The sequence below is a fragment of the Leptodactylus fuscus genome, chromosome 7 (genome assembly GCF_031893055.1).
Source record: "Leptodactylus fuscus isolate aLepFus1 chromosome 7, aLepFus1.hap2, whole genome shotgun sequence".
NCBI classification, from domain to species: Eukaryota; Metazoa; Chordata; class Amphibia; order Anura; family Leptodactylidae; genus Leptodactylus; species Leptodactylus fuscus.
In genome coordinates, this window is record NC_134271.1 from 18,023,200 (window position 1) to 18,047,725 (window position 24,526).

The 24,526-nt window shown below is 42.2% G+C and overlaps 1 protein-coding gene across 9 annotated transcripts in view; it reads left to right on the forward strand.

The window, feature by feature from the left end:
- The window catches only part of MICAL2 (microtubule associated monooxygenase, calponin and LIM domain containing 2), a 161,174-nt gene that overhangs the window by 45,237 nt on the left and 91,411 nt on the right, over window positions 1-24,526 (forward strand). For all 9 annotated transcript variants that reach the window (XM_075281280.1, XM_075281276.1, XM_075281272.1 and 6 more), the window contains exons 3-10: window positions 16,897-17,104; window positions 17,472-17,588; window positions 18,358-18,459; window positions 19,377-19,532; window positions 20,904-21,004; window positions 21,084-21,341; window positions 21,433-21,548; window positions 24,253-24,379. In XM_075281280.1, coding sequence (XP_075137381.1) covers window positions 16,897-17,104; window positions 17,472-17,588; window positions 18,358-18,459; window positions 19,377-19,532; window positions 20,904-21,004; window positions 21,084-21,341; window positions 21,433-21,548; window positions 24,253-24,379 — 1,185 coding nt within the window. The remainder of the gene's footprint in view (window positions 1-16,896; window positions 17,105-17,471; window positions 17,589-18,357; window positions 18,460-19,376; window positions 19,533-20,903; window positions 21,005-21,083; window positions 21,342-21,432; window positions 21,549-24,252; window positions 24,380-24,526) is intronic.

A 24,526-nucleotide genomic window follows, 5' to 3' on the forward strand; every position in this document is an offset into this window, starting at 1 on the left:
TTCACTTTCATACATATTACATGTGACCGTACCAAACTGTGCCCAAGTATAAGCGCCATATAGCGTGGTGTCTACATAACAAGGCTATACAGTGGAATATTTTAATGTTCAGTGTCCTACAATAATATGCGGATTGCACCCTTAAAGGGCTAATCCTCCTAATGTGAAAATCTATACCCCGCAACCTGTATCCCAGTGGTATAACTAAAGTCTTGGGGCCCCCGATGCAATCTTTTGTCCCTATCTGGGGCATCTCAGTGCAGAGCAGAGGTTTCCATTCCACATGAGAGTGCGCACAGCAAATTAATAAAGGGCCAATCCACCAAAAACTTCCCTGAAAGCCCCATAATCTGCACTGCCACATTGTGGGAACAGAGAGAAGAATGGCCAAATAATTTGGGCGCTGCCGTACACAATTGGTTGGATTACACGCACATTTATTACATTAGTCTGGTACACACAGACAACGCGTTTCGACGCTGAACCAGCAACTTCATCAGACCAAAGGAAACTGTCCTGTAAAGTTGGAATAGACATTATCACTGCATAACTATAAAGACTTGCCATTCAGGCATCTGGGAAAGCTGGATTACAACCCTGTGGAGCAAGTATAATGATGTCCATATTGCAAAGGGCGACTTTAGGATTCATCAGTATGGATTTGTTATGTTAGCAGAACACATATTGTATTAATCCTGGGAGAGGTCGTTCCTGAAGCCAATTCTCAGCTTGTAGGTCACTGAGCTGCGGCTTGTCCTCTGTTACATATAATCTAATTACCATCCCCCGATCCATTCCCAGGTTTACTTATCTTAAACAGTTTCATTTATGTTTCTGAAATGAAGATTGATGTTTGGCCTCAAAGCGGTGATGTCAGGAGACCACACAGGCGGTAGAGGCGCAGAATCCAGGCCGGTAACTGAGGATTCAGGCAGCTGCCGCTCATTTGTTGCTGAATTATTCAGACGCTTTATATTTCATTCCCAGAGAATGTGAGCCAAGATCTCCGAGCGCCTGTGACACCCAATGCAAAGCATTAGAGAGCGGCGACTCTAATCAGAGGAACTGATGTTATAGGAGTATAATATGCCAGAAATGTATGGGGCGCAATTTATGTCTAGAAGGTGCAGCATTACAGCAGTTGTATTCTTGTACATAGGGGGCAGTATTATAGTAGTTATATTCTTGTACATAGGAGCAGTATTATAGTAGTTATATTCTTGTACATAGGAGCAGTATTATAGTAGTTATATTCGTGTACATAGGGGCAGTATTATAGTAGTTATATTCTTGTACATAGGAGCAGTATTATAGTAGTTATATTCTTGTACATAGGAGGTAGTATTATAGTAGTTATATTCTTGTACATAGGAGCAGTATTATAGTAGTTATATTCTTGTATATAGGAGTAGTATTATAGTAGTTATATTCTTGTACATAGGAGCAGTATTATAGTAGTTATATTCTTGTACATAGGAGTAGTATTATAGTAGTTATATTCTTGTACATAGGAGCAGTATTATAGTAGTTATATTCTTGTATATAGGAGTAGTATTATAGTAGTTATATTCTTGTACATAGGAGCAGTATTATAGTAGTTATATTCTTGTACATAGGAGTAGTATTATAGTAGTTATATTCTTGTACATAGGAGCAGTATTATAGTAGTTATATTCTTGTACATAGGAGGTAGTATTATAGTAGTTATATTCTTGTACATAGGAGCAGTATTATAGTAGTTATATTCTTGTACATAGGAGCAGTATTATAGTAGTTATATTCTTGTACATAGGAGTAGTATTATAGTAGTTATAGTCTTGTACATAGGAGGTAGTATTATAGTAGTTATATTCTTGTACATAGGGCAGTATTATAGTAGTTATATTCTTGTACATAGGGCAGTATTATAGTAGTTATATTCTTGTACATAGGGCAGTATTATAGTAGTTATATTCTTGTATATAGGAGCAGTATTATAGTAGTTATATTCTTGTACACAGGAGTAGTATTATAGTAGTTATATTCTTGTACATAGGGCAGTATTATAGTAGTTATATTCTTGTACATAGGAGCAGTATTATAGTAGTTATATTCTTGTATATAGGAGTAGTATTATAGTAGTTATATTCTTGTATATAGGAGCAGTATTATAGTAGTTATATTCTTGTACATAGGAGCAGTATTATAGTAGTTATATTCTTGTACATAGGAGGTAGTATTATAGTAGTTATATTCTTGTACATAGGAGCAGTATTATAGTAGTTATATTCTTGTATATAGGAGTAGTATTATAGTAGTTATATTCTTGTACATAGGAGCAGTATTATAGTAGTTATATTCTTGTATATAGGAGTAGTATTATAGTAGTTATATTCTTGTACATAGGAGCAGTATTATAGTAGTTATATTCTTGTATATAGGAGTAGTATTATAGTAGTTATATTCTTGTACATAGGAGCAGTATTATAGTAGTTATATTCTTGTATATAGGAGTAGTATTATAGTAGTTATATTCTTGTATATAGGAGTAGTATTATAGTAGTTATATTCTTGTATATAGGAGCAGTATTATAGTAGTTATATTCTTGTACATAGGAGTAGTATTATAGTAGTTATATTCTTGTACATAGGGCAGTATTATAGTAGTTATATTCTTGTACATAGGGCAGTATTATAGTAGTTATATTCTTGTATATAGGAGCAGTATTATAGTAGTTATATTCTTGTACATAGGAGTAGTATTATAGTAGTTATATTCTTGTACATAGGGCAGTATTATAGTAGTTATATTCTTGTACATAGGAGCAGTATTATAGTAGTTATATTCTTGTATATAGGAGTAGTATTATAGTAGTTATATTCTTGTATATAGGAGCAGTATTATAGTAGTTATATTCTTGTACATAGGGGGCAGTATTATAGTAGTTATATTCTTGTATATAGGAGGTAGTATTATAGTAGTTATATTCTTGTACATAGGGGGCAGTATTATAGTAGTTATATTCTTGTACATAGGAGCAGTATTATAGTATATTCTTGTACATAGGAGCAGTATTATAGTAGGTATATTCTTGTACATAGGGGGCAGTATTATAGTAGTTATATTCTTGTACATAGGAGCAGTATTATAGTAGTTATATTCTTGTACATAGGAGCAGTATTATAGTAGTTATATTCTTGTACATAGGAGTAGTATTATAGTAGTTATATTCTTGTACATAGGAGCAGTATTATAGTAGTTATATTCTTGTACATAGGGGGCAGTATTATAGTAGTTATATTCTTGTACATAGGAGCAGTATTATAGTAGTTATATTCTTGTACATAGGAGTAGTATTATAGTAGTTATATTCTTGTACATAGGAGTAGTATTATAGTAGTTATATTCTTGTACATAGGAGGTAGTATTATAGTAGTTATATTCTTGTACATAGGAGTAGTATTATAGTAGTTATATTCTTGTACATAGGAGTAGTATTATAGTAGTTATATTCTTGTACATAGGAGCAGTATTATAGTAGTTATATTCTTGTATATAGGAGTAGTATTATAGTAGTTATATTCTTGTACATAGGGGCAGTATTATAGTAGTTATATTCTTGTACATAGGGGTAGTATTATAGTAGTTATATTCTTGTACATAGGAGCAGTATTATAGTAGTTATATTCTTGTATATAGGAGTAGTATTATAGTAGTTATATTCTTGTACATAGGAGTAGTATTATAGTAGTTATATTCTTGTATATAGGAGTAGTATTATAGTAGTTATATTCTTGTACATAGGAGTAGTATTATAGTAGTTATATTCTTGTACATAGGAGTAGTATTATAGTAGTTATATTCTTGTACATAGGGGGCAGTATTATAGTAGTTATATTCTTGTATATAGGGGCAGTATTATAGTAGTTATATTCTTGTACATAGGAGGTAGTATTATAGTAGTTATATTCTTGTATATAGGAGTAGTATTATAGTAGTTATATTCTTGTACATAGGAGCAGTATTATAGTAGTTATATTCTTGTACATAGGGGGCAGTATTATAGTAGTTATATTCTTGTACATAGGAGTAGTATTATAGTAGTTATATTCTTGTACATAGGAGGCAGTATTATAGTAGTTATATTCTTATACATAGGAGCAGTATTATAGTAGTTATATTCTTATACATTGCTGTAAGTGACAGTATTCTAATAGTCCACGAACAGTACAGAAGTATTTAGATTTACCCAGGACTGTTGAATATCATGTTGTCACCCAGGTTTTCTCATGAATAACTGAGCAGTCTATTTCAGGTTAATAGATAGGACATATCTAGGACTGTATAGGAAATATATACTGTATTTGTATATTCTTCTTACATTATTAGTCTCAGTGTAAAGCTTAGTGAGTAGACTCTCTCTTTTATGGGTTTGCCTAGAAGGATGGTTCGTCCTCCTCTGGGGTTATTGGGGTCACTGCTGACAAACAACCTTTTCCAGGATACCCCTTTATATAGATACTGGCAGATTGGTCTTAAAAAAGAATATGCTGAGACTCTGCGCTTGGTGCTGAGATGGTCACTGGGTGATACAGTTACATTGAATGCCTACTGCTGAACGGACAGACGTGTCATCCTGCGATCCTGGTCTCATCTTACATCCTATAGAGCCGCTCTGTCATTAGTATTAAGCTTCATGACTTATCTCGCTCTCCTCTTCTGAGCTGCAGTACTATAAGTTATGAGACGTTCGCACGTCATTGTCAAATCCACGTTTTATTGTTGCAATTTAGACTATGGCTACTTTGCTGTGCAACATATCGCACATAAATGGTGGCGGTATTACTCTATGAATTACAACTAATGAAAGTGGCTACATTGTGACTAGAGAGGAGAAAACTGCTTCGGTATCAATCAGATTCCTCTTGAATTTTTCAAAAGTTTTGGAAACTTTTGGGGTTTGCCACCCACAAAACACTATTATACTCTGGGGTCCTGGTATTATATAGTCCTAGAATCCTGGTATTATACCTCGTTGGTTTTACATGATCCTTGGGTGTTATATGGCCCTGACATTATATGTTTGTTGTATTATATTGTACTAGTAATATATCTTCCTTTTATTATATTATACTGGTGTTATATGGCCCTGCAATTATATGGGTCTGGTATTATATCATCCTCGTGTTATATAGTTGTTTCATTATATGGCCCTTGCGTTATATGGTCGTTGTATTGTAAATGGTCCTGGTAGTTTCATGGACGTGATGTTGTATGGTACTGACATTATATGGTCATTGGAGTAAATGGTCCTCATGTTATACGGTTGTGGTATCTTGTTGCCTTTGTATTATATGGTCCTGATGTTATATGGTTATTGTAGTATATGGTCATTGTATTGTATGATCCTGATATTATATAGTACTGATATGACATGACATTATATGGCCCTGATTATTTTTTTCATATCTATATGGATAGATAGATAGATAGATAGATAGATAGGAGATAGATAGATAGATAGAATAATAGATAGATAATATGATACATGTTCATTGTATGATATGGTCCTGATATTATGTGGTCATTGTATTACATATTACATGGCCCTGATTTTTATATGTCCATTGCATTACACGTCCCTGGGATCATAGTGTATATACTTCTCTGCTCCCCGCCCGTCCTGTTAGTTGCTGACCGCATGGGCCTGTGTATAATCTCCTTTGTCATTCCCTTTGTTAAACATTAGCGTGCACTAACACTGAACCGCGTTACATCACTGACATTTTTGGCTTTCGTCTCAACAAAGAAATGATTTTGTGCATTGCCAAATGTTTCAGCTATAACAAGCAGCAAAGATGTCAGTGTTCAGCCAAGGGATGTGCGGAGCGGGCCGAGAGGCCGGGGCTGATCCCACCGTCCCTGTGTGGATATCACGACTCTGATATGCATATTTCACTCATCACCTCACTCGCCCAATGTGTGCATGCCGTTTCCATGTCCATCCTGAACACTGCAGGACGATTTCTCCTATCTGAGCACATCACAGGGTGTTTCATAAGGGCTGGGTGGCTATAGATGAAACTGGAGGCACTCCTGGATTCATAGATTGTAGCCAGAAATGGGCATCCTGAACTACCTGGTTTTAGAATAGAATGCAAGAATTTCAGTGAAGACTGACACCACACAGCAGCAAAAGTGAAATGCAACTAAATGATATACCATTCGGGTGCTGCAGAAAGTTTGGTATAATTTCTATCATTAGTAGACTTGTTTCCATTAGATATCTATGTAGGGTATGTTCTTTAAATACTAAATAGTTACAAAATTCTGTAATATTCAGTTTAATTTCTTAATATACATTTTTATAAAGGTCTTTTTTCTAGCAAATACTTACAAATCCCCTACTTCACCCAACTACAGGGTTACATGATGATTTCTTTCTGCATGCAGTCACCACTAGGGGGCGTTCATTGTATACAGATTCATACAGAGCTAACTGAACTCAGTGCTAAAACTGTATACATTGACCTCCCCTAATGGCGACTTTAGGCAGAAAACTGTGTTTTGTGACTTTGGTAACACTTCCGTCTTGAGAATCTACTCCATTTTCCAAGCCACCGGCTTCTGGAGTGATACACTTCTTAAAAAGTTGCATTTTGATAAATTTGGAGTACATCAGATTGCTAAGCAAGTAAATGTTACAATGTTTCTCCCAAATGTACCATATGTAGCAAACCCTAATTTTGCACAGTTACCTTTTCATTGAATACCAAGCACAGCGCCGTACATTGCATAGTGGCTGTGCTTGGTATTTCAGCCATACCATGTGATAGATGAATGTAACATCAGCACCAGAGACTGTAGCTCCTTCAAACCACTCAATGGCTGGGGTTCTGAGTGTCAGACTCCTACGATCACCTATTGATGACCCATCATAAGGACAGGTCACCAATATACAAGTTCTAGAGAATTCTTTTAGACCAAGGCCCCACGTTGCAGAAATGTTGCAGAGACGCAGCTTTTTTTGTTGCAGATTTTGCTGCAGTTTTTTGAGCCAAAGCCAGGAGTGGATTGAGCAGAAGGGAGAAGTATAAGAACTTCCTATATATCTCCTTTTGAAGCCATATATAATGCATATGTAGAGCTATTTTATATATTATTACATATTTTGGGTGATAGTTACTTATAGGTATCCTATATATAACAATATTCTACACAATATTACATATTTTCACTTGCCCTTGAAGGTGAATTTCTGCTGACACTTCCGTGTGAAATTTTGCAGGAATGCACCGAGCTCAGTTCATGAACTTACTATTTGCATTCTTGAAACTTGCCCCGGGCGAAACCAGAGGGCTGCTGGGTATAACCTATAGTTTCTGTAATAGACAGACTATTATTATAGAGCACTATAGGAAGCTGAGATATTGGGAGTAGTAGTACCGTGTATTCCCATGTTCATTTAATGGACCAATCAGAAGTAAAGGAAAGAAGTAACAATGGGGCCATTTAAGGGCTTCTGATTGGCCCAGGAGATTATATATCAGGCCGTATGCTGCAAACCTAACAAGCAACTTTACATAAATCAGGTAGTGCAGTCTGCATTAGTTCTGGCTATTACATGACTAATATTTAGCAATATTTTGCAGCTTTCCCCTCTGCAGGCTCTACCTCTAATCCTCAGTTCTCCCTGACCTAGCGGAGACTAGTTGCTATAATGTCTCCAATACACTGCACACAGAAAGTAAAGGAGAATCTGCTCCATAACTCTCTTACTCAGAAGCATCAGCATGGTTATATAGGATACTAGCTGGTGATTGTAGAAGTGGGTAAATGCAGGCGCGGGTAAGGTTTTCGTACTGTGTATAAGGTATGGGATATGAAATGTAACTTTGTATCTTGTTGTTTCTGTATTTCAGAGAATACGTGAGACTTTTGTGTTGGATGTAATTTGTATTTCAGCCGCTATACGCTGTTGGTATAAACTGTACATAGTGTCTTAGGGACAGAGGTATTTGAAGTTAATATACCTCGATATACGACATTGTATGCTTTGTTATTTTCTGCCAGTCGTGTGTTGACCTTTTTTGTTTGTAAAAGTCGCCATATTCTGACAGCAGTCACTTTTTTATTTGTCTGTGTCGGGGGATGTCTTTCTTTGCGGGGCCGGGTGTAGTTTGTAGTTGTTGCATTTTCGGGAAAGGCTATTGGTTTGATCACTTTTGATTGATATCTGTATGATAATGAAAATAGGTGAAAAAACAGCGGTTTTGGACTTTTCAGTATGTTTGCCGCTACGGCGTTAAGCGTCCAGACAAAATATTTGTCTAGCTTTGTAGAGCGGGCGATTTCGGACACAGGGATACCTAACATGTATGTGTTTCACAGTATTTAACTACTTTTATATGTGTTCTAGGGAAAGAGGGGGGATTTGAATTTGTAATAATACTTTTTATTTTTTATTTTATATTTTTTTTTCTTTTTCTTTGTTTTTGGTTTTGCATTTATTAGACCGCCTAGGGGTATTGACATGGGTGGGCAGTGTCGCGGATTGTCAGAGCGGTGGGGGTCGGCAAATATGGCTGCTCCGCAGCGTTAAAGAGCGCCTCCTGGAGTATTGTTAAGGTGAGGGGAAAAGTGGTAAAGTATATGTGTATGAGATTGTGTGGGGTTAGGGGCGAGGCTGTAGAGGGCAATAGGAATTTTGTGGCTTGCTATGGTCCAAAGTGTGTGAGATTACAGAAATGGTGGTGTGAGTTTGGGTTTTGTGGGGGTCCTGGCACAAACGTATGTGCGCTATTGTGACGAAAAGTAGCCTATTGCGCAATCAGGTGTATTAACTATGTTTGTGGAAACTTTCAGCCAAATCGGTCGAGCGGGTTTTGCGTGATTGAGGAACAAACATCCAAACATCCGAACACACAAACCCACATGTACTGACCTCTATTGATGTGAATAAGGTATTTGGGTGAAAGAGAAACGTCCTATTTCTTCCCAGCAGTTTCGGTCTATGCCTAGGTCTTTCCTCATTCCCTGCTTTCTCTATAGACTTCTATGTAATCGGATACCTCTGTATGCTTCAGTCCCATAGTCCTGATAGACTATATTACAAAGTTTCTTACATTCACTTTCATGCAAAACGTGTTGTAAAGTTAGTGAGAATTTAAGGCTTTTGTGGAGAATGTTTGCTGGGTGTATGAGGGGGGATTATAATAGTGGGGAGCATAACCACCCATTAGACAACATCATCCCTATGGCTAGTGGTTACACTCTTATCCTGTTATATCAGGCTGAGAGTTATAATTTTGCAACAGGTTGGAGATCATCACATTATACAAGCCCTGTTATTACTTGTCCATCCAAAGTGTACCTGTCCCTTTAAGCTATACAGCTTGTATTGCGTTATTGGATTGTGCATATATGTAAAAATAATTTGCTCCCCTTGCGGACCCTTCTCATACAGCATTATTACTGTGATCCCATAGATGTATAGGTCTGCTATCTGTGTCTATATGTGTCTGCGCTCGGTCTTTGAGCAGGATGTATACATTGGCACCATGTTTGTGCCTGTGGTCCTGGGTCATGGCGCAGGGCATTGTCCTGTTATTGGTAACTTGGACACGGTGTACATTTCTCTCCTGATAAGTAAGGATGTTGGCAGATATAAGGGGAGAAGGAGCTGAGCACTCCCAGAGCAGTCACAGACATAATGCAATTTCCTGTAGCCTGTGCCCGGGTGCCCCTCCCAGTAGGCGAATTGCCAGCTTTGTGGTTTGAGCTTCTTGATCTTTTGCCTATATATACTGGAGTCTATACTGTAATATTACCATGTCGATACTACCAGGGTCAGACAGAGGGGGCACTGCGCCCCAGGCGATAATAAGTGGCATCACCTTCCTGTATGGGCAGCGTCAGATTGGGCTACGCAGAGTAAATGATTCTGAGGGCCACAAAACACGTGCCGGTCTACTATCAAAGTCTGTTCAAATCTGTCCATGCTGATGGTTTCCTCTGCGATCTATCCAGACTATTCGGGTGCCACCACATAGTGTGTATGTAGCAGTGTCTGGTCCGTTCCTGGTGTAGTGTGTATGTAGCAGTGTCTGGTCCGATCCTGGTGTAGTGTGTATGTAGCAGTGTCTGGTCCGATCCTGGTGTAGTGTGTATGTAGCAGTGCCTGGTCTGTTCCTGGTGTAGTGTGTATGTAGCAGTGCCTGGTCCGATCCTGGTGTAGTGTGTATGTAGCAGTGTCTGGTCCGATCCTGGTGTAGTGTGTATGTAGCAGTGCCTGGTCCGATCCTGGTGTAGTGTGTATGTAGCAGTGCCTGGTCTGATCCTGGTGTAGTGTGTATGTAGCAGTGCCTGGTCTGTTCCTGGTGTAGTGTGTATGTAGCAGTGCCTGGTCCGATCCTGGTGTAGTGTGTATGTAGCAGTGCCTGGTCCGATCCTGGTGTAGTGTGTATGTAGCAGTGCCTGGTCCGATCCTGGTGTAGTGTGTATGTAGCAGTGCCTGGTCCGATCCTGGTGTAGTGTGTATGTAGCAGTGTCTGGTCCGATCCTGGTGTAGTGTGTATGTAGCAGTGCCTGGTCCGATCCTGGTGTAGTGTCTATGTAGCAGTGCCTGGTCCGATCCTGGTGTAGTGTGTATGTAGCAGTGTCTGGTCTGATCCTGGTGTAGTGTGTATGTAGCAGTGCCTGGTCCGATCCTGGTGTAGTGTGTATGTAGCAGTGCCTGGTCCGATCCTGGTGTAGTGTGTATGTAGCAGTGTCTGGTCCGATCCTGGTGTAGTGTGTATGTAGCAGTGCCTGGTCCGATCCTGGTGTAGTGTGTATGTAGCAGTGCCTGGTCCGATCCTGGTGTAGTGTGTATGTAGCAGTGCCTGGTCCGATCCTGGTGTAGTGTCTATGTAGCAGTGCCTGGTCCGATCCTGGTGTAGTGTGTATGTAGCAGTGCCTGGTCCGATCCTGGTGTAGTGTGTATGTAGCAGTGCCTGGTCCGATCCTGGTGTAGTGTGTATGTAGCAGTGCCTGGTCCGATCCTGGTGTAGTGTCTATGTAGCAGTGCCTGGTCCGATCCTGGTGTAGTGTGTATGTAGCAGTGCCTGGTCCGATCCTGGTGTAGTGTGTATGTAGCAGTGCCTGGTCCGATCCTGGTGTAGTGTGTATGTAGCAGTGCCTGGTCCGATCCTGGTGTAGTGTGTATGTAGCAGTGCCTGGTCCGATCCTGGTGTAGTGTGTATGTAGCAGTGTCTGGTCCGATCCTGGTGTAGTGTGTATGTAGCAGTGCCTGGTCCGATCCTGGTGTAGTGTGTATGTAGCAGTGCCTGGTCCGATCCTGGTGTAGTGTGTATGTAGCAGTGCCTGGTCCGATCCTGGTGTAGTGTGTATGTAGCAGTGCCTGGTCCGATCCTGGTGTAGTGTCTATGTAGCAGTGCCTGGTCCGATCCTGGTGTAGTGTGTATGTAGCAGTGCCTGGTCCGATCCTGGTGTAGTGTGTATGTAGCAGTGCCTGGTCCGATCCTGGTGTAGTGTGTATGTAGCAGTGCCTGGTCCGATCCTGGTGTAGTGTGTATGTAGCAGTGCCTGGTCCGATCCTGGTGTAGTGTGTATGTAGCAGTGCCTGGTCCGATCCTGGTGTAGTGTGTATGTAGCAGTGCCTGGTCCGATCCTGGTGTAGTGTGTATGTAGCAGTGTCTGGTCCGATCCTGGTGTAGTGTGTATGTAGCAGTGCCTGGTCCGATCCTGGTGTAGTGTCTATGTAGCAGTGTCTGGTCCGATCCTGGTGTAGTGTCTATGTAGCAGTGTCTGGTCCGATCCTGGTGTAGTGTGTATGTAGCAGTGTCTGGTCCGATCCTGGTGTAGTGTGTATGTAGAAGTGCCTGGTCCGATCCTGGTGTAGTGTGTATGTAGAAGTGCCTGGTCCGATCCTGGTGTAGTGTGTATGTAGCAGTGCCTGGTCTGATCCTGGTGTAGTGTGTATGTAGCAGTGTCTGGTCCGATCCTGGTGTAGTGTGTATGTAGCAGTGCCTGGTCTGATCCTGGTGTAGTGTGTATGTAACAGTGCCTGGTCCGATCCTGGTGTAGTGTGTATGTAGCAGTGCCTGGTCCGATCCTGGTGTAGTGTGTATGTAGCAGTGCCTGGTCCGATCCTGGTGTAGTGTGTATGTAGCAGTGCCTGGTCCGATCCTGGTGTAGTGTGTATGTAGCAGTGCCTGGTCCGATCCTGGTGTAGTGTGTATGTAGCAGTGTCTGGTCCGATCCTGGTGTAGTGTGTATGTAGCAGTGTCTGGTCCGATCCTGGTGTAGTGTGTATGTAGCAGTGCCTGGTCTGATCCTGGTGTAGTGTGTATGTAGCAGTGTCTGGTCCGATCCTGGTGTAGTGTGTATGTAGCAGTGTCTGGTCCGATCCTGGTGTAGTGTGTATGTAGCAGTGTCTGGTCCGATCCTGGTGTAGTGTGTATGTAGCAGTGCCTGGTCCGATCCTGGTGTAGTGTGTATGTAGCAGTGTCTGGTCCGATCCTGGTGTAGTGTCTATGTAGCAGTGTCTGGTCCGATCCTGGTGTAGTGTGTATGTAGCAGTGTCTGGTCCGATCCTGGTGTAGTGTGTATGTAGCAGTGCCTGGTCCGATCCTGGTGTAGTGTGTATGTAGCAGTGCCTGGTCCGATCCTGGTGTAGTGTGTATGTAGCAGTGCCTGGTCCGATCCTGGTGTAGTGTGTATGTAGCAGTGTCTGGTCCGATCCTGGTGTAGTGTGTATGTAGCAGTGTCTGGTCCGATCCTGGTGTAGTGTGTATGTAGCAGTGCCTGGTCCGATCCTGGTGTAGTGTGTATGTAGCAGTGTCTGGTCTGATCCTGGTGTAGTGTGTATGTAGCAGTGTCTGGTCCGATCCTGGTGTAGTGTGTATGTAGCAGTGCCTGGTCCGATCCTGGTGTAGTGTGTATGTAGAAGTGCCTGGTCCGATCCTGGTGTAGTGTGTATGTAGCAGTGCCTGGTCCGATCCTGGTGTAGTGTCTATGTAGAAGTGCCTGGTCCGATCCTGGTGTAATGTGTATGTAGCAGTGTCTGGTCCGATCCTGGTGTAGTGTGTATGTAGAAGTGTCTGGTTCGATCTCCGTGTCGTATACATAGCAGTGACTGGTTCTAACTTGGTGTAGCATGTGTTACAGTGTCTATCTTTTCTTTGGCGCAGTGTATATGTAGTACAATCTGGTTCTACCGTTGTGTAGTATACATAGCAGTGTTGGTGTAGTATACAGTAGCTTTGTTGAACTTCACTTCTTCTCGGGTTATCCTCACTCTGTATGTACTTCCAGTTTTATTTGGAGGACTCGCCTCTCCTTATACAGACAGGCACAGGCAGAGTTGTCTTTTAGTGATCCAGTGATGGAGGTGGCTGGGCCTTGTCCAAGATGGGGGGGGGGGGGAGATATATGGCCGCTCTCCAGCCATGAATTCTCCTTATTATAGATAACAAGTGTCCTGATCTTCATGTCCTACGCCATCCTAGGGCATGTGGCAGAACTACAACTCTCAGCATACGGATAGTCCACTTACTGTCTAATCCAATGCTCTGACTGCTCTGTCCCTCCTCCATGCTTTACACTGCAAATCTGCTTGTATTGCTTGAATTGTACTGATGTAGTTTTAGTTCCCTGTAATAAGCATCGCTCATATTTTACCCATCTATGGAGAATTATGCCAAGCAAATTATGTGGGCCAGACATGATTTTTTTTTCTCCACTTCTGTCAAATTCTGCAGTTAAAACATTTCTGAGAACTTTCCCTTGTCTTGCACCTTCGTGTCCCAAAACCTCGTCCAAAGGGTTTGTAAACCCTGTTCAGAACATCCTGTTCCGTGCCTTGTGTCATCAGCTTTTTCTGGAGCGTCCGTCGGGAGGCCGGCAAAGGATGACAATCTACAATCAGAATTTCCAGGCTGCAGAAAAGAGAATCGGCCAGATATTTCATGTGCGTCTTCTTGGAAAAGTCCGCAGAAGAAGTTATTTATAACATCCCAGATCTGTAGATGGAACATAGAGGATGTGGTGCCAGTCTGTGCCACTGAGGTAGAAATACGAAAATGCCTGCCAGCTGGGGGTCTATACAAGGAACAGGGGGTAGGAAAGGTGCAGGTCTGGACTGCGGTGCAAAATCTGCATCAAAACTGGGATTTGTAGGGCTGTTATGTGTCAGGAAAGCAGCAGGGCTGGGTGTGACTGTAACCACTGCACCCCATAGTTACTCCATGTCTGTGTATGCAGACTTTAAGGGTACACACACACCATCAGATTATTGCACAGATTTAATTGCAGACAATTTGCACCCTGATCCAATACAGTAACCTTAAATTCAATGAGAATGAAAAAAATGTGTACAAATCCATTTGCAAAACAGGAGTTCTGATGCTTCTTGGCCCCTACCATTTGTCCCGACTTGGGCCCCCTCTCTGTCCGGGCCCCTTAGCAGTGGCCGCCAATGTACAGATTATAAAATCACAATGCTATCACTGTAATGTGCCACATGGATTAGCGGTGCCCACATTTCACTTCTACCCCGCAGATCCCCTGTAGGATTATTAACCACTTCCTCTTCTGCAGTTTCCATAGATAATACATTTTTGGATAAAATCTGAGCCTTATGGAATTTTTTGGCATCGCCCCCATTTCCTGGTGAATAATACCATTTCCTGGATGGACGTTTTCCTGAAAGTTTTTCTGAATGAACATCTGGCCGTTCCACCCCGTATCCCTCCACAGATAGGAAATCATAGTGATCACCGGTGATGGCGCTGCCTTGTTCGCACCATGAGTGTCTGCACACACCGTCGTTGCCCTTCCCAGTACCCACTGGCACCCCTCTCCCCGCAGCTGATAACATCTGGCTAGATCTGAGCCGAGCAGTCTGAGCCGGGGATGTTGGATGTTTTGTAAAGGGAATGGCATGCCATCAGAGATTTTGCAACGCCAAGTGTATTTTTAGGAATGAGTAACCCTGTCTGCAGAGCGACGAGGAGGAAGCTTTGTACGGCGGACAGAGAGAGGATCAAATAGACAGCATGCTTTATTTATTGGAGGGCTGCATATCGCCATCCAGCATGCTGGGGGTTGTAGTCCTGATGGACACATTGTTAAGTTACTCACATCGGTCTCTGATATTTTGCTTCTGCATAGCAAGGAGTCAGTTTAGTCTGATCTTCCATGAACAGTGTGAGATTATCAACTTCACCAGTGCCAACTACAGTGCCCCATAGAAGTGCCAGCCACAATGCCAGAGCATTCAGATGAATAGTACGAATCATATTACCCTTATGAATAGTGTCAACCATAGTGCTAACATTAATAGTGCCAGTCTGTGTGCCCAAAAGTAGTGCCAACCATAATGACCTTATTAATAGAGTGCCAACATAAATAGTGCCAACCGGAGTGCTCCTATGAGTAGTGCCAACCATAAAGGCCTTACTAATAGACTGCCAACATAAACAGTGCCAACCAGAGTGCTCCTATGAGTAGTGCCAGCCATAAAGCCCTTACTGATAGACTGCCAACATTAGTGCCAGCCAGAGTGCTCCTATGAGTAGTGCCAACCATAGTGCTAACATTAATAGTGCCAGTCTGTGTGCCCAAAAGTAGTGCCAACCATAATGACTTTATTAATAGAGTGCCAACATAAATAGTGCCAACCAGAGTGCTCCTATGAGTAGTGCCAGCCATAAAGGCCTTACTAATAGACTGCCAACATAAATAGTGCCAGCCAGAGTGCTCCTATGAGTAGTGCCAGCCATAAAGGCCTTACTAATAGACTGCCAACATAAATAGTGCCAACCAGAGTGTTCCTATGAGTAGTGCCAACCATAAAGACCTTACTAATAGACTGCTAACATAAATGGTGCCAACCACAATTCTCTTATGAGCAGAGCACCCCCTTAAAGGTGCCAGCCAGAAATCCAACATAAATAGAGCCCGTCACCTTATGAACAATGCCAACCAGATGCCCCAGTGAATACATCCTCTTCACTCCAGGGTTGGTGCTTTATGCCAGGAAGCGCCATGTGAGTAGTCGGAGCTTCTTTCCTCTCCTGGCACTGATCTCTATGTTCAGACAGTCGTAGACAGTATATAATACAACACAAGTGATGCTATTATAGAAACAGACTGCTAAAGTGATCCAGGGGGAGACTAAGACTATAGCAAAAACAAAACTGCGCTGTGTGAACCTGACCTTAGTCTTCGGCAGATGTAGATGTTATTGCTCTAGATTTTGTAGAGAATCCTCTCTAAGTACAGAGGTCAGAACAGATCTGCGCCATGTCCGCGGGCACTGAAAATATACAGTCAAGTAGCCCGTGCGGACTGGAGAGAAAAGAGTCCCACCATTGCCGTGTCCCATAGCCGGTCACTGGGAATAGTTCACAATTACTGTAGGAAATGAGATAAATGGTCGGGTCGCCTTCACAGCCTGAGAACGTCCGCACCCTCTCATCACCTCGCTCTCTGTAACTTTCTGACCTCAGATCCTTTATCAGACCCCTCATTATAGGCCATGACTTAATCCCTGGGATATGTTATGACAGACCCCTTACCCTTACCTCACTCCGCGCATTGTACAGATGATGTCTGAACTCACAGATTAATTACAAAAACAAGATGGCGTGTTATAACAGGTCTGGAATGTTTGGCGGCTTCGTGGATACAGGCCACGCTCTGAACTGTTCTCCGAACCGATGGAAACTTCGATATTTACCCGGGGTCAGACTCTGTGCAGGGAGAGGGGTGACATCACCATCTGGAATAGGGGCTTATTACAGTCACCTATAGCCACAGAGCTTTCAATCTAAACTTCTATTAGGACAAGCTACTGTATGTGTTTATATTGGGTTTATCTCATGTGACACCAGTCTCTTTGTTTCCTTTAGTGTTTGATAATCGGTGGGGGCCCCTGTGGACTGCGGACGGCCATTGAACTTGCCTGCTTAGGGGCCAAAGTGGTTGTAGTGGAGAAGAGAGATACGTTTTCCCGGAACAATGTCCTCCACCTCTGGCCATACACCATTCAAGACCTCAGGTGCCTCGGAGCCAAGAAGTTTTATGGAAAGTTCTGTGCAGGAGCTATTGATCACATCAGTAAGTACGAGCAGTCCCTATAGTTATCACATTAAGATAGTTCGATAATATATAGTATATACAGTATGTTATGTATGACTACATATATTAGATACTGTGTAACATGTTATATACGGTATATTACATTTTAGTATATTTCTTCTATGTCGCTTTCCTTGTAGTTTAGGTTAGCACCGCATGGCAACATGTTTCATGTGACAAAAAGTTGCACCTAGGTCACACAACGAAGACTAGTTTTTAGAGCTATGGTTTGGATGTAAAAGAACAGTCGTGTTGTAGAGTTATGCGTATTGGTCACAGACACATGCAACTTCCATTGAAATCTTTAAGATACCCCATAATTCTCTGTATTTCTTGCGTCTTACAGGCATTTGGCAGCTTCAGCTCATGTTATTTAAGATCGCGCTCCTGCACGGAATTGAGGTCCACGTGAACGTAGAATTTGTGAAGTTACTGGAACCGCCGGAGGATCAAGAGAATCAGAGTAATTTCTTCTTTTATTCTGTACTTATGTATAAAGACGTAACTATAACATCCAAGGAGGAGTCCAAATCTGCTGCAAGTGGTCAGGTGGATTATACTATACCAGGGCCTGGGGTGGGCAGAGCCTCATTACTCCGGCAGGATGCCAGCGCCCGGCAGACACTTAACAAGAGTCTGTGACGTTCGGGTCAGTTATGTAGTTACGACTTTGCTCGGGCCACTGATAATCTTGGACGTGGTACCGGGGGTTCGTGCGTCCCGCTGGTGTGTGCCTGGATCAGCTTTGTGATGGTGCCATGTCACACTGACACCATTCATAGCAGATAATTTTAGATGAGTCCGTATTAAGTTTCATAAATATGACAAAGTGATGACAAAATGGAATTTTGGAACCTGAAAATGAGAAGCGGCGGGTGGAACGAGACCATTAAATCACAGCTGGTTAGTAGTAATGCGTGACGTTGGCATCCAGCGCCAGATCTGGTTGTGAACGTCGTGTTACTTTATTGTGCGGGTCACGTGTTAGACCAGAAGACAAAACTCCAGGGCGCAACGGTGCAAAAATGATATCACTTAGCGGTGGAGAATCTTGGTTGGGTCAGATGGAGCCAGATTTCTATGGGTCAGAATTTGGCACATGCAGAATGAAAGGAACATCAATGGTTTTCCATCAGTCCAGCCACTATACAGATATGGTGCCCACTTTATACCAGCCATGGAGTTGTAACCAGGTTATTAATATTATATTATTTTTTTTGCTTTTTCCTTAGAAATCGGATGGAGGGCGGAATATCTTCCTCAGGACCATCCATTATCAGACTATGAGTTTGACGTCATTATTGGGGCGGACGGCCGCAGGAATACCCTGGAAGGTGAGATGAGTTGTGTAAGGTATATTAGGACCATAGACAGTGACTCCTGTAGTAAGTTATAATATAGTGATCACAGCTGGACACGCTCTTGCTGTACACAATTTCCATATACCGTATATATATGGGAAGTGGACTCCTTCACACTCATTCAGAAAGCAGAAATCTTTCTGAAGATATAACTAGACTTTCTCCGTTCCTACAGATTCACTTTTCTAAATTTAGCTCCATAATTTGCAGCTTACACCCGAGAAATCCCAATGACAGTGGCTGGAGTCACAGTTTCACTGTATCCTAAGCCTGCTATAGACAGTTGTCCCCTCCCTTATACAAGGGAATACTAGACCCCGCTCTGAAGTCTAGAGGAGCTGCGGGCGACATGTCTGGCGAGGCGAGTCGCCATGAGATGACTGACGGATTTAATGGCTGGTAACGCCATCCCTTGTGCCTATCCCAGAAGGTGAAAAGGTTTTTAACAAGACGTTACAGGGCGGATAAATACCTGGGTGTAAGATACGGCGGGACTGGGAGGATCAGACGGAAATGTGCGTGTAATCTTATAAAGGGTTCCTATATTACAGAATCTTGTGTGTCATTTTAAGAAATTAAAGGGGAGGGGGTTGAATTATCATATGATGAAACCTCATTGGGGAGCAGGATTCCCCCAGCAGCACAGAGTATTTAATTACAAAGCTGCATATGACAGGGGGCAATGCCATGACAATATAAAGACAATATAGAGGTTAAATAGTGATCTTCAATGGTCACCAAGCCTTGGAAAACCACTTTAATGACGTCAGAACGGTAGGGCGTAGTGCCACGATGTCAAGGTGCACAAGAATGACTTCATGCAGCACAGAGTATTTCAGGAAAAGGGTATGCAGCAGTGTGGTTCCTCAAATACAGGTTCTGTTTTGTAGGATTCAGGAGGAAAGAATTTCGCGGTAAACTAGCCATCGCCATCACCGCCAACTTCATCAACAGGAACACGACAGCGGAGGCCAAAGTGGAGGAGATCAGCGGAGTCGCCTTTATCTTCAATCAGAAATTCTTTCAAGACTTGAAGGAAGAAACAGGTTTGTCCTCATTCTACTCCTGTGTAGTAAACAGCTGCACATGCACAGGTGACAGGAGCGAGCGGGCGCCCCAACAGGTATTCTGCAGGCTGAACAAGAGTTACGAACATTGTGGCCTTTACTACACAAAGACATTTCCCTCAAAGATCTCACTGCAAGGAAATGATTCTGATGTAGAAAAAGCTAAAATTGGCTTCATTGTCCTGGAAGTCACGTGTGCGGGGGGTGGAGCGATATATTACATGGCATTAAATAGGCATAATATATATGAAAATAATATAATAGAACTGGAGAGAAGGAAAAAAAATTAAAGTTAGGTGGCCTTTATAGCCCTGAGCTGACAAAATGCAGAAATCACTGCTGGTTCAAAGTCTGCACATAACATAGTCTTGTCGATTAGTATTACTTATCTGGTACTAATCCTGAGTTACATCCTGTATTATACTCCAGAGCTGCACTCACTATTCTGCTGGTACAGTCACTGTGTACATACATTACATTACTTATCCTGTACTGATTCTGAGTTACATCCTGTATTATACTCCAGAGCTGTACTCACTATTCTGCTGGTACAGTCACTGTGTACATACATTACATTACTTATCCTGTACTGATCCTGAGTTACATCCTGTATTATACTCCAGAGCTGCGCTCACTATTCTGCTGTTGCAGTCACTGTGTACATATATTACATTACTTATCCTGTACTGATCCTGAGTTACATCCTGTATTATACTCCAGAGCTGCGCTCACTATTCTGCTGGTACAGTCACTGTGTACATACATTACATTACTTATCCTGTATTATACTCCAGAGCTGAACTCACTATTCTGCTGGTACAATCACTGTGTACATACATTACATTACTTATCCTGTACTGATCCTGAGTTACATCCTGTATTATACTCCAGAGCTGCACTCACTATTCTGCTGGTGCAGTCACTGTGTACATACATTACATTACTTATCCTGTACTGATCCTGAGTTACATCCTGTATTATACTCCAGAGCTGCACTCACTATTCTGCTGGTGCAGTCACTGTGTACATACATTACATTACTTATCCTGTACTGATCCTGAGTTACATCCTGTATTATACTCCAGAGCTGCACTCACTATTCTGCTAGTACAGTCACTGTATACATTACATTACTTATCCTGTACTGATCCTGAGTTACATCCTGTATTATACTCCAGAGCTGCGCTCACTATTCTGCTGTACAGTCACTGTGTACATACATTACATTACTTATCCTGTACTGATTCTGAGTTACATCCTGTATTATACTTCAGAGCTGCACTCACTAATCTGCTGGTGAAGGCACTAGCCACTTAATTTACATCTCTCTTTCATGTCTTCTTCTTTCAGGGATTGATCTGGAGAACATTGTGTACTATAAGGACAGTACACATTACTTTGTAATGACGGCAAAGAAGCAGAGTCTCCTGGATAAAGGCGTCATTCTGAATGTAAGTAGACATGGCTGTGACCGTTTCCTCTGACCTGGTGTAGGCAATGTGACGGCTATTCACTGTTCTGTCCTTCCAGGATTATGCTGATGCAGAGATGCTGCTTTGTGCCGAGAACGTAGATCAGGAGAGCTTACAGTCCTATGCAAGAGAAGCTGCCGACTTTGCCACCAATTACCAGTTGCCATCTTTGGACTTTGCCATCAATCATTATGGGCAGCCGGATGTGGCCATGTTTGACTTTACCTCTATGTATGCCTCTGAAAATGCCGCTCTGGTCCGGGAACGCTATGGGCATCACCTGCTGGTGGCTCTTGTTGGAGACAGCTTGCTCGAGGTGGGTATGATGATCCCGGCATCACCTTTCTTTGGATTTTTCAGTATAGCGTTGGTGCCATTATTATATCTTCTGTATTTCTTTGTTTCAGCCCTTCTGGCCAATGGGAACGGGCTGCGCCCGGGGATTTCTGGCAGCGTTTGATACAGCCTGGATGGTGAAGAGTTGGTCCCAGGGGACATCGCCTCTCGAGATCCTGGCTGAACGGTAAGATATTTGCTCCATCGATCCATCCAAACCCAGGTAGTGAATATTTTGGAGGATGTCCAGGACTTTGATTGGAGAGGAAACAAATCTTACGAGGTCTTCCAGGTCCAAATTGGAAGTGCTATTATTATATTTTGGGGTCTCATAAAAACCCAGAGCCCTTCCCCTGGATCTCTACTGATATTATTCTGTGCTCTGAAGAGACCCCAGAGTATAGTAGGCATTCGTAGGTGATGAACAGCAAAAAATACCACAAATTCAGCACAACCCAAACTTTTTGGAAAATTCGGAATAAACCAAATTTGTAACAAACTTAGCTCCAAATTTAGCACCTAACCAAGCACAGCGCCATAAAATATATAGTGGTTGTTCTTGGTATTGCAGCTCAGCCCCATTCATTTGAACAGAATTGAGTTTGTGCATGCGACCGATAGACATATGAAGTGACAGTGGAGTTCAATATCATAATCCCTGACTACCTCTTTAACATACTGGAACCTCTTTTATTAAAGTCTGTCATGATAATCTGACCACTAGGTGGCTCTCATGCAATGCAACATCTGGATATTGCTACAAGGCATCTTTTGGATGCTGAAATCTTGCCATGGCTACAATGCAACCTCATTGTTTCTATGTGTCCTTCCCATCACTGAAGCCAGGGAATGTATCCAATCATTGGGACCTAAGATGGTAACAACTAGTACTCGGAACCCTAAAATGTTGCACATAGTGATGTCACGGAGTCCCAGTGAGTCCCAGTGAGTCTCAGTGATGGCTTTAGTATTATGAGATATAACTCTCCAGTAGTTGATACCTTTTTAATGATGACAGATTGCAAGCTTTTGAGACTACTAGGTCTCTTCATCAGGCGTGGTAGGACACAATCTCTGAAGGCATATTAAGTATGGGAAAGCTTTCTCATTTCGTTACTTTCACTCATCACCTTGGCGAAGCGGGGTGAAAATTGAGGTTCTGAAAACCAAAGATGAACTTCCCCTTTAACGTGATGTTAAAATAACAGGAAGCGATGTCAGATGTCTATCTACACCACAGCCAAACAGCTGCCTAGGTCCCAGTCATTAATGTGTCTTATCTGCGATTGTCTCTGTTATCAGCATCATACACGTGATGATCTCTGAGCTTTTATCTGACTGATGGCTTCCTGGAAACTCACTATGATGGAATGCTGCATGCTCTGTTTCCAGTATATATGCAGTGCCATCCAGGAATACATTATACAAGATTTAAAGGGGTCCTCTAGACATAACCACAAGGGTCCCATTGCTTAAATCCTCAGCGATCGTCCTTATTCTTTGATGAAACCCTAAAGCAAGTGTTGAGTTAATCTGCAGCACCACCGCAGGTGAAATGAGGAATTACACTGTTCTCCCTGAAATCAATGGGCTGTTCATGGACATACTGGGTCCTCCAGAAGGAGAGAGTCTCGTGGGCACCTTCTAGTAACTCAGAGATCTTTAATAGTATATTTTAGGGTAGGGTTTCTAAACCAGGTTCCTGGTATAAAAAAAAGTTGCAAATTATGGCGCCACTGTACAAAATTGAGGAAAAAACTGGGAATGGGTCGAACAGGAGGGGAAAGGGCCTGACATATATAACATAATTTATTCCAGAAATTGGTATAAAGTATGACGCATATCGGTGCTTGCTTGCAGCCGGCATAGATGAACTTTTTGGGTGCATGGATGACCAAAGATGCATCACGTTCACCTTTTAAAGGGGTGTCTCCATTATTGATGTCTATCTCCTATCCTTTGGGTATTACATAAATATCTGTCCGCCGAGGGTCCAACTGCAGGGATCTCCTTTGATCAGAAGGATAAAGACCCGAAAGTTCTCCTGAGTGCTACATGTAATGTAATGGTGGTGCACATGAGCAGCCATTGCTCCAGTCTCTTCTATGGCACTGCTGGGACGATCTCATAGTCCCATAGATATGAATGGTCAGGCATATGTACCATTATTCCATTCACATGGAGTACTCACGGGCACTTGTGGACCCCCAATCAGCTGAACCGTCTTTAATAAATTTGGCATATCTTACTCCAGAGTGCTTTAGTTTAAGACTGGGTATAAAAACACCAATTCTAGCTAATTCCCGATGTTTTATTATATATTTTTAACCCTCTAGTCCCCCATTCGCTTTCTCTAGTTAGTAACAATAGCATAGTTACATAGTAGATGAGGTTGGATAAAGACATTAGTCCATCAAGTCCAACCTATAACCCTACAATCCCTACAGAACCCTAGCAGACCCTTTAACATATTTTCGGTATTGCTAATATAACAGTAGCCCTTTAAGAAGACGCCTGTAGCTGATGTAATGGATGACATAATGGCGCACGGTCTTTGTTTCTGCTCCTTGTCCTCGATTCGTTCCTGACTCACTTGTCTGTGGTCGGGGGGGTTTAAAAAATGAGATGTTGAAGATGAAAGCAGAATCTGGATTTTAGCAGCTTAATGGTGAAGGTTCTGCAGTAAAGAGAAGATTATACCCTGAGGAGACACATATAGCGATGACCTCATGCAGCGTACGAGGGGCTACATACTTACCCTCTCATTCACAGCCTCAGTCTCCATTATCCTGACCACAGTCTGACTTGGCAATTTTGGCAATGAGATGATACACCGGAGGAGGGGGGTTATGACCCTGTATAACTGTACTTGCCTTCTTTTCTTGTATCAGGGAGAGTATCTACCGCTTACTACCTCAGACGACACCCGAAAATATCAGCAAGAACTTTGATCAGTACACAATCGATCCTGTTACTCGGTATCCCAACCTCAACTCCAACTGTGTCCGCGCTCATCAGGTTTGTAGCAGAAACGTATTAATAAAAATAGATTAAAGTGTATCACCACTTATAAAACCACTTGTCATAAATGAATAGTACAGGTGAATATAAGAAACTTTGTAAGATATAGGTTTCACTCTCCACTGATCAAGATCAGTTACTTTT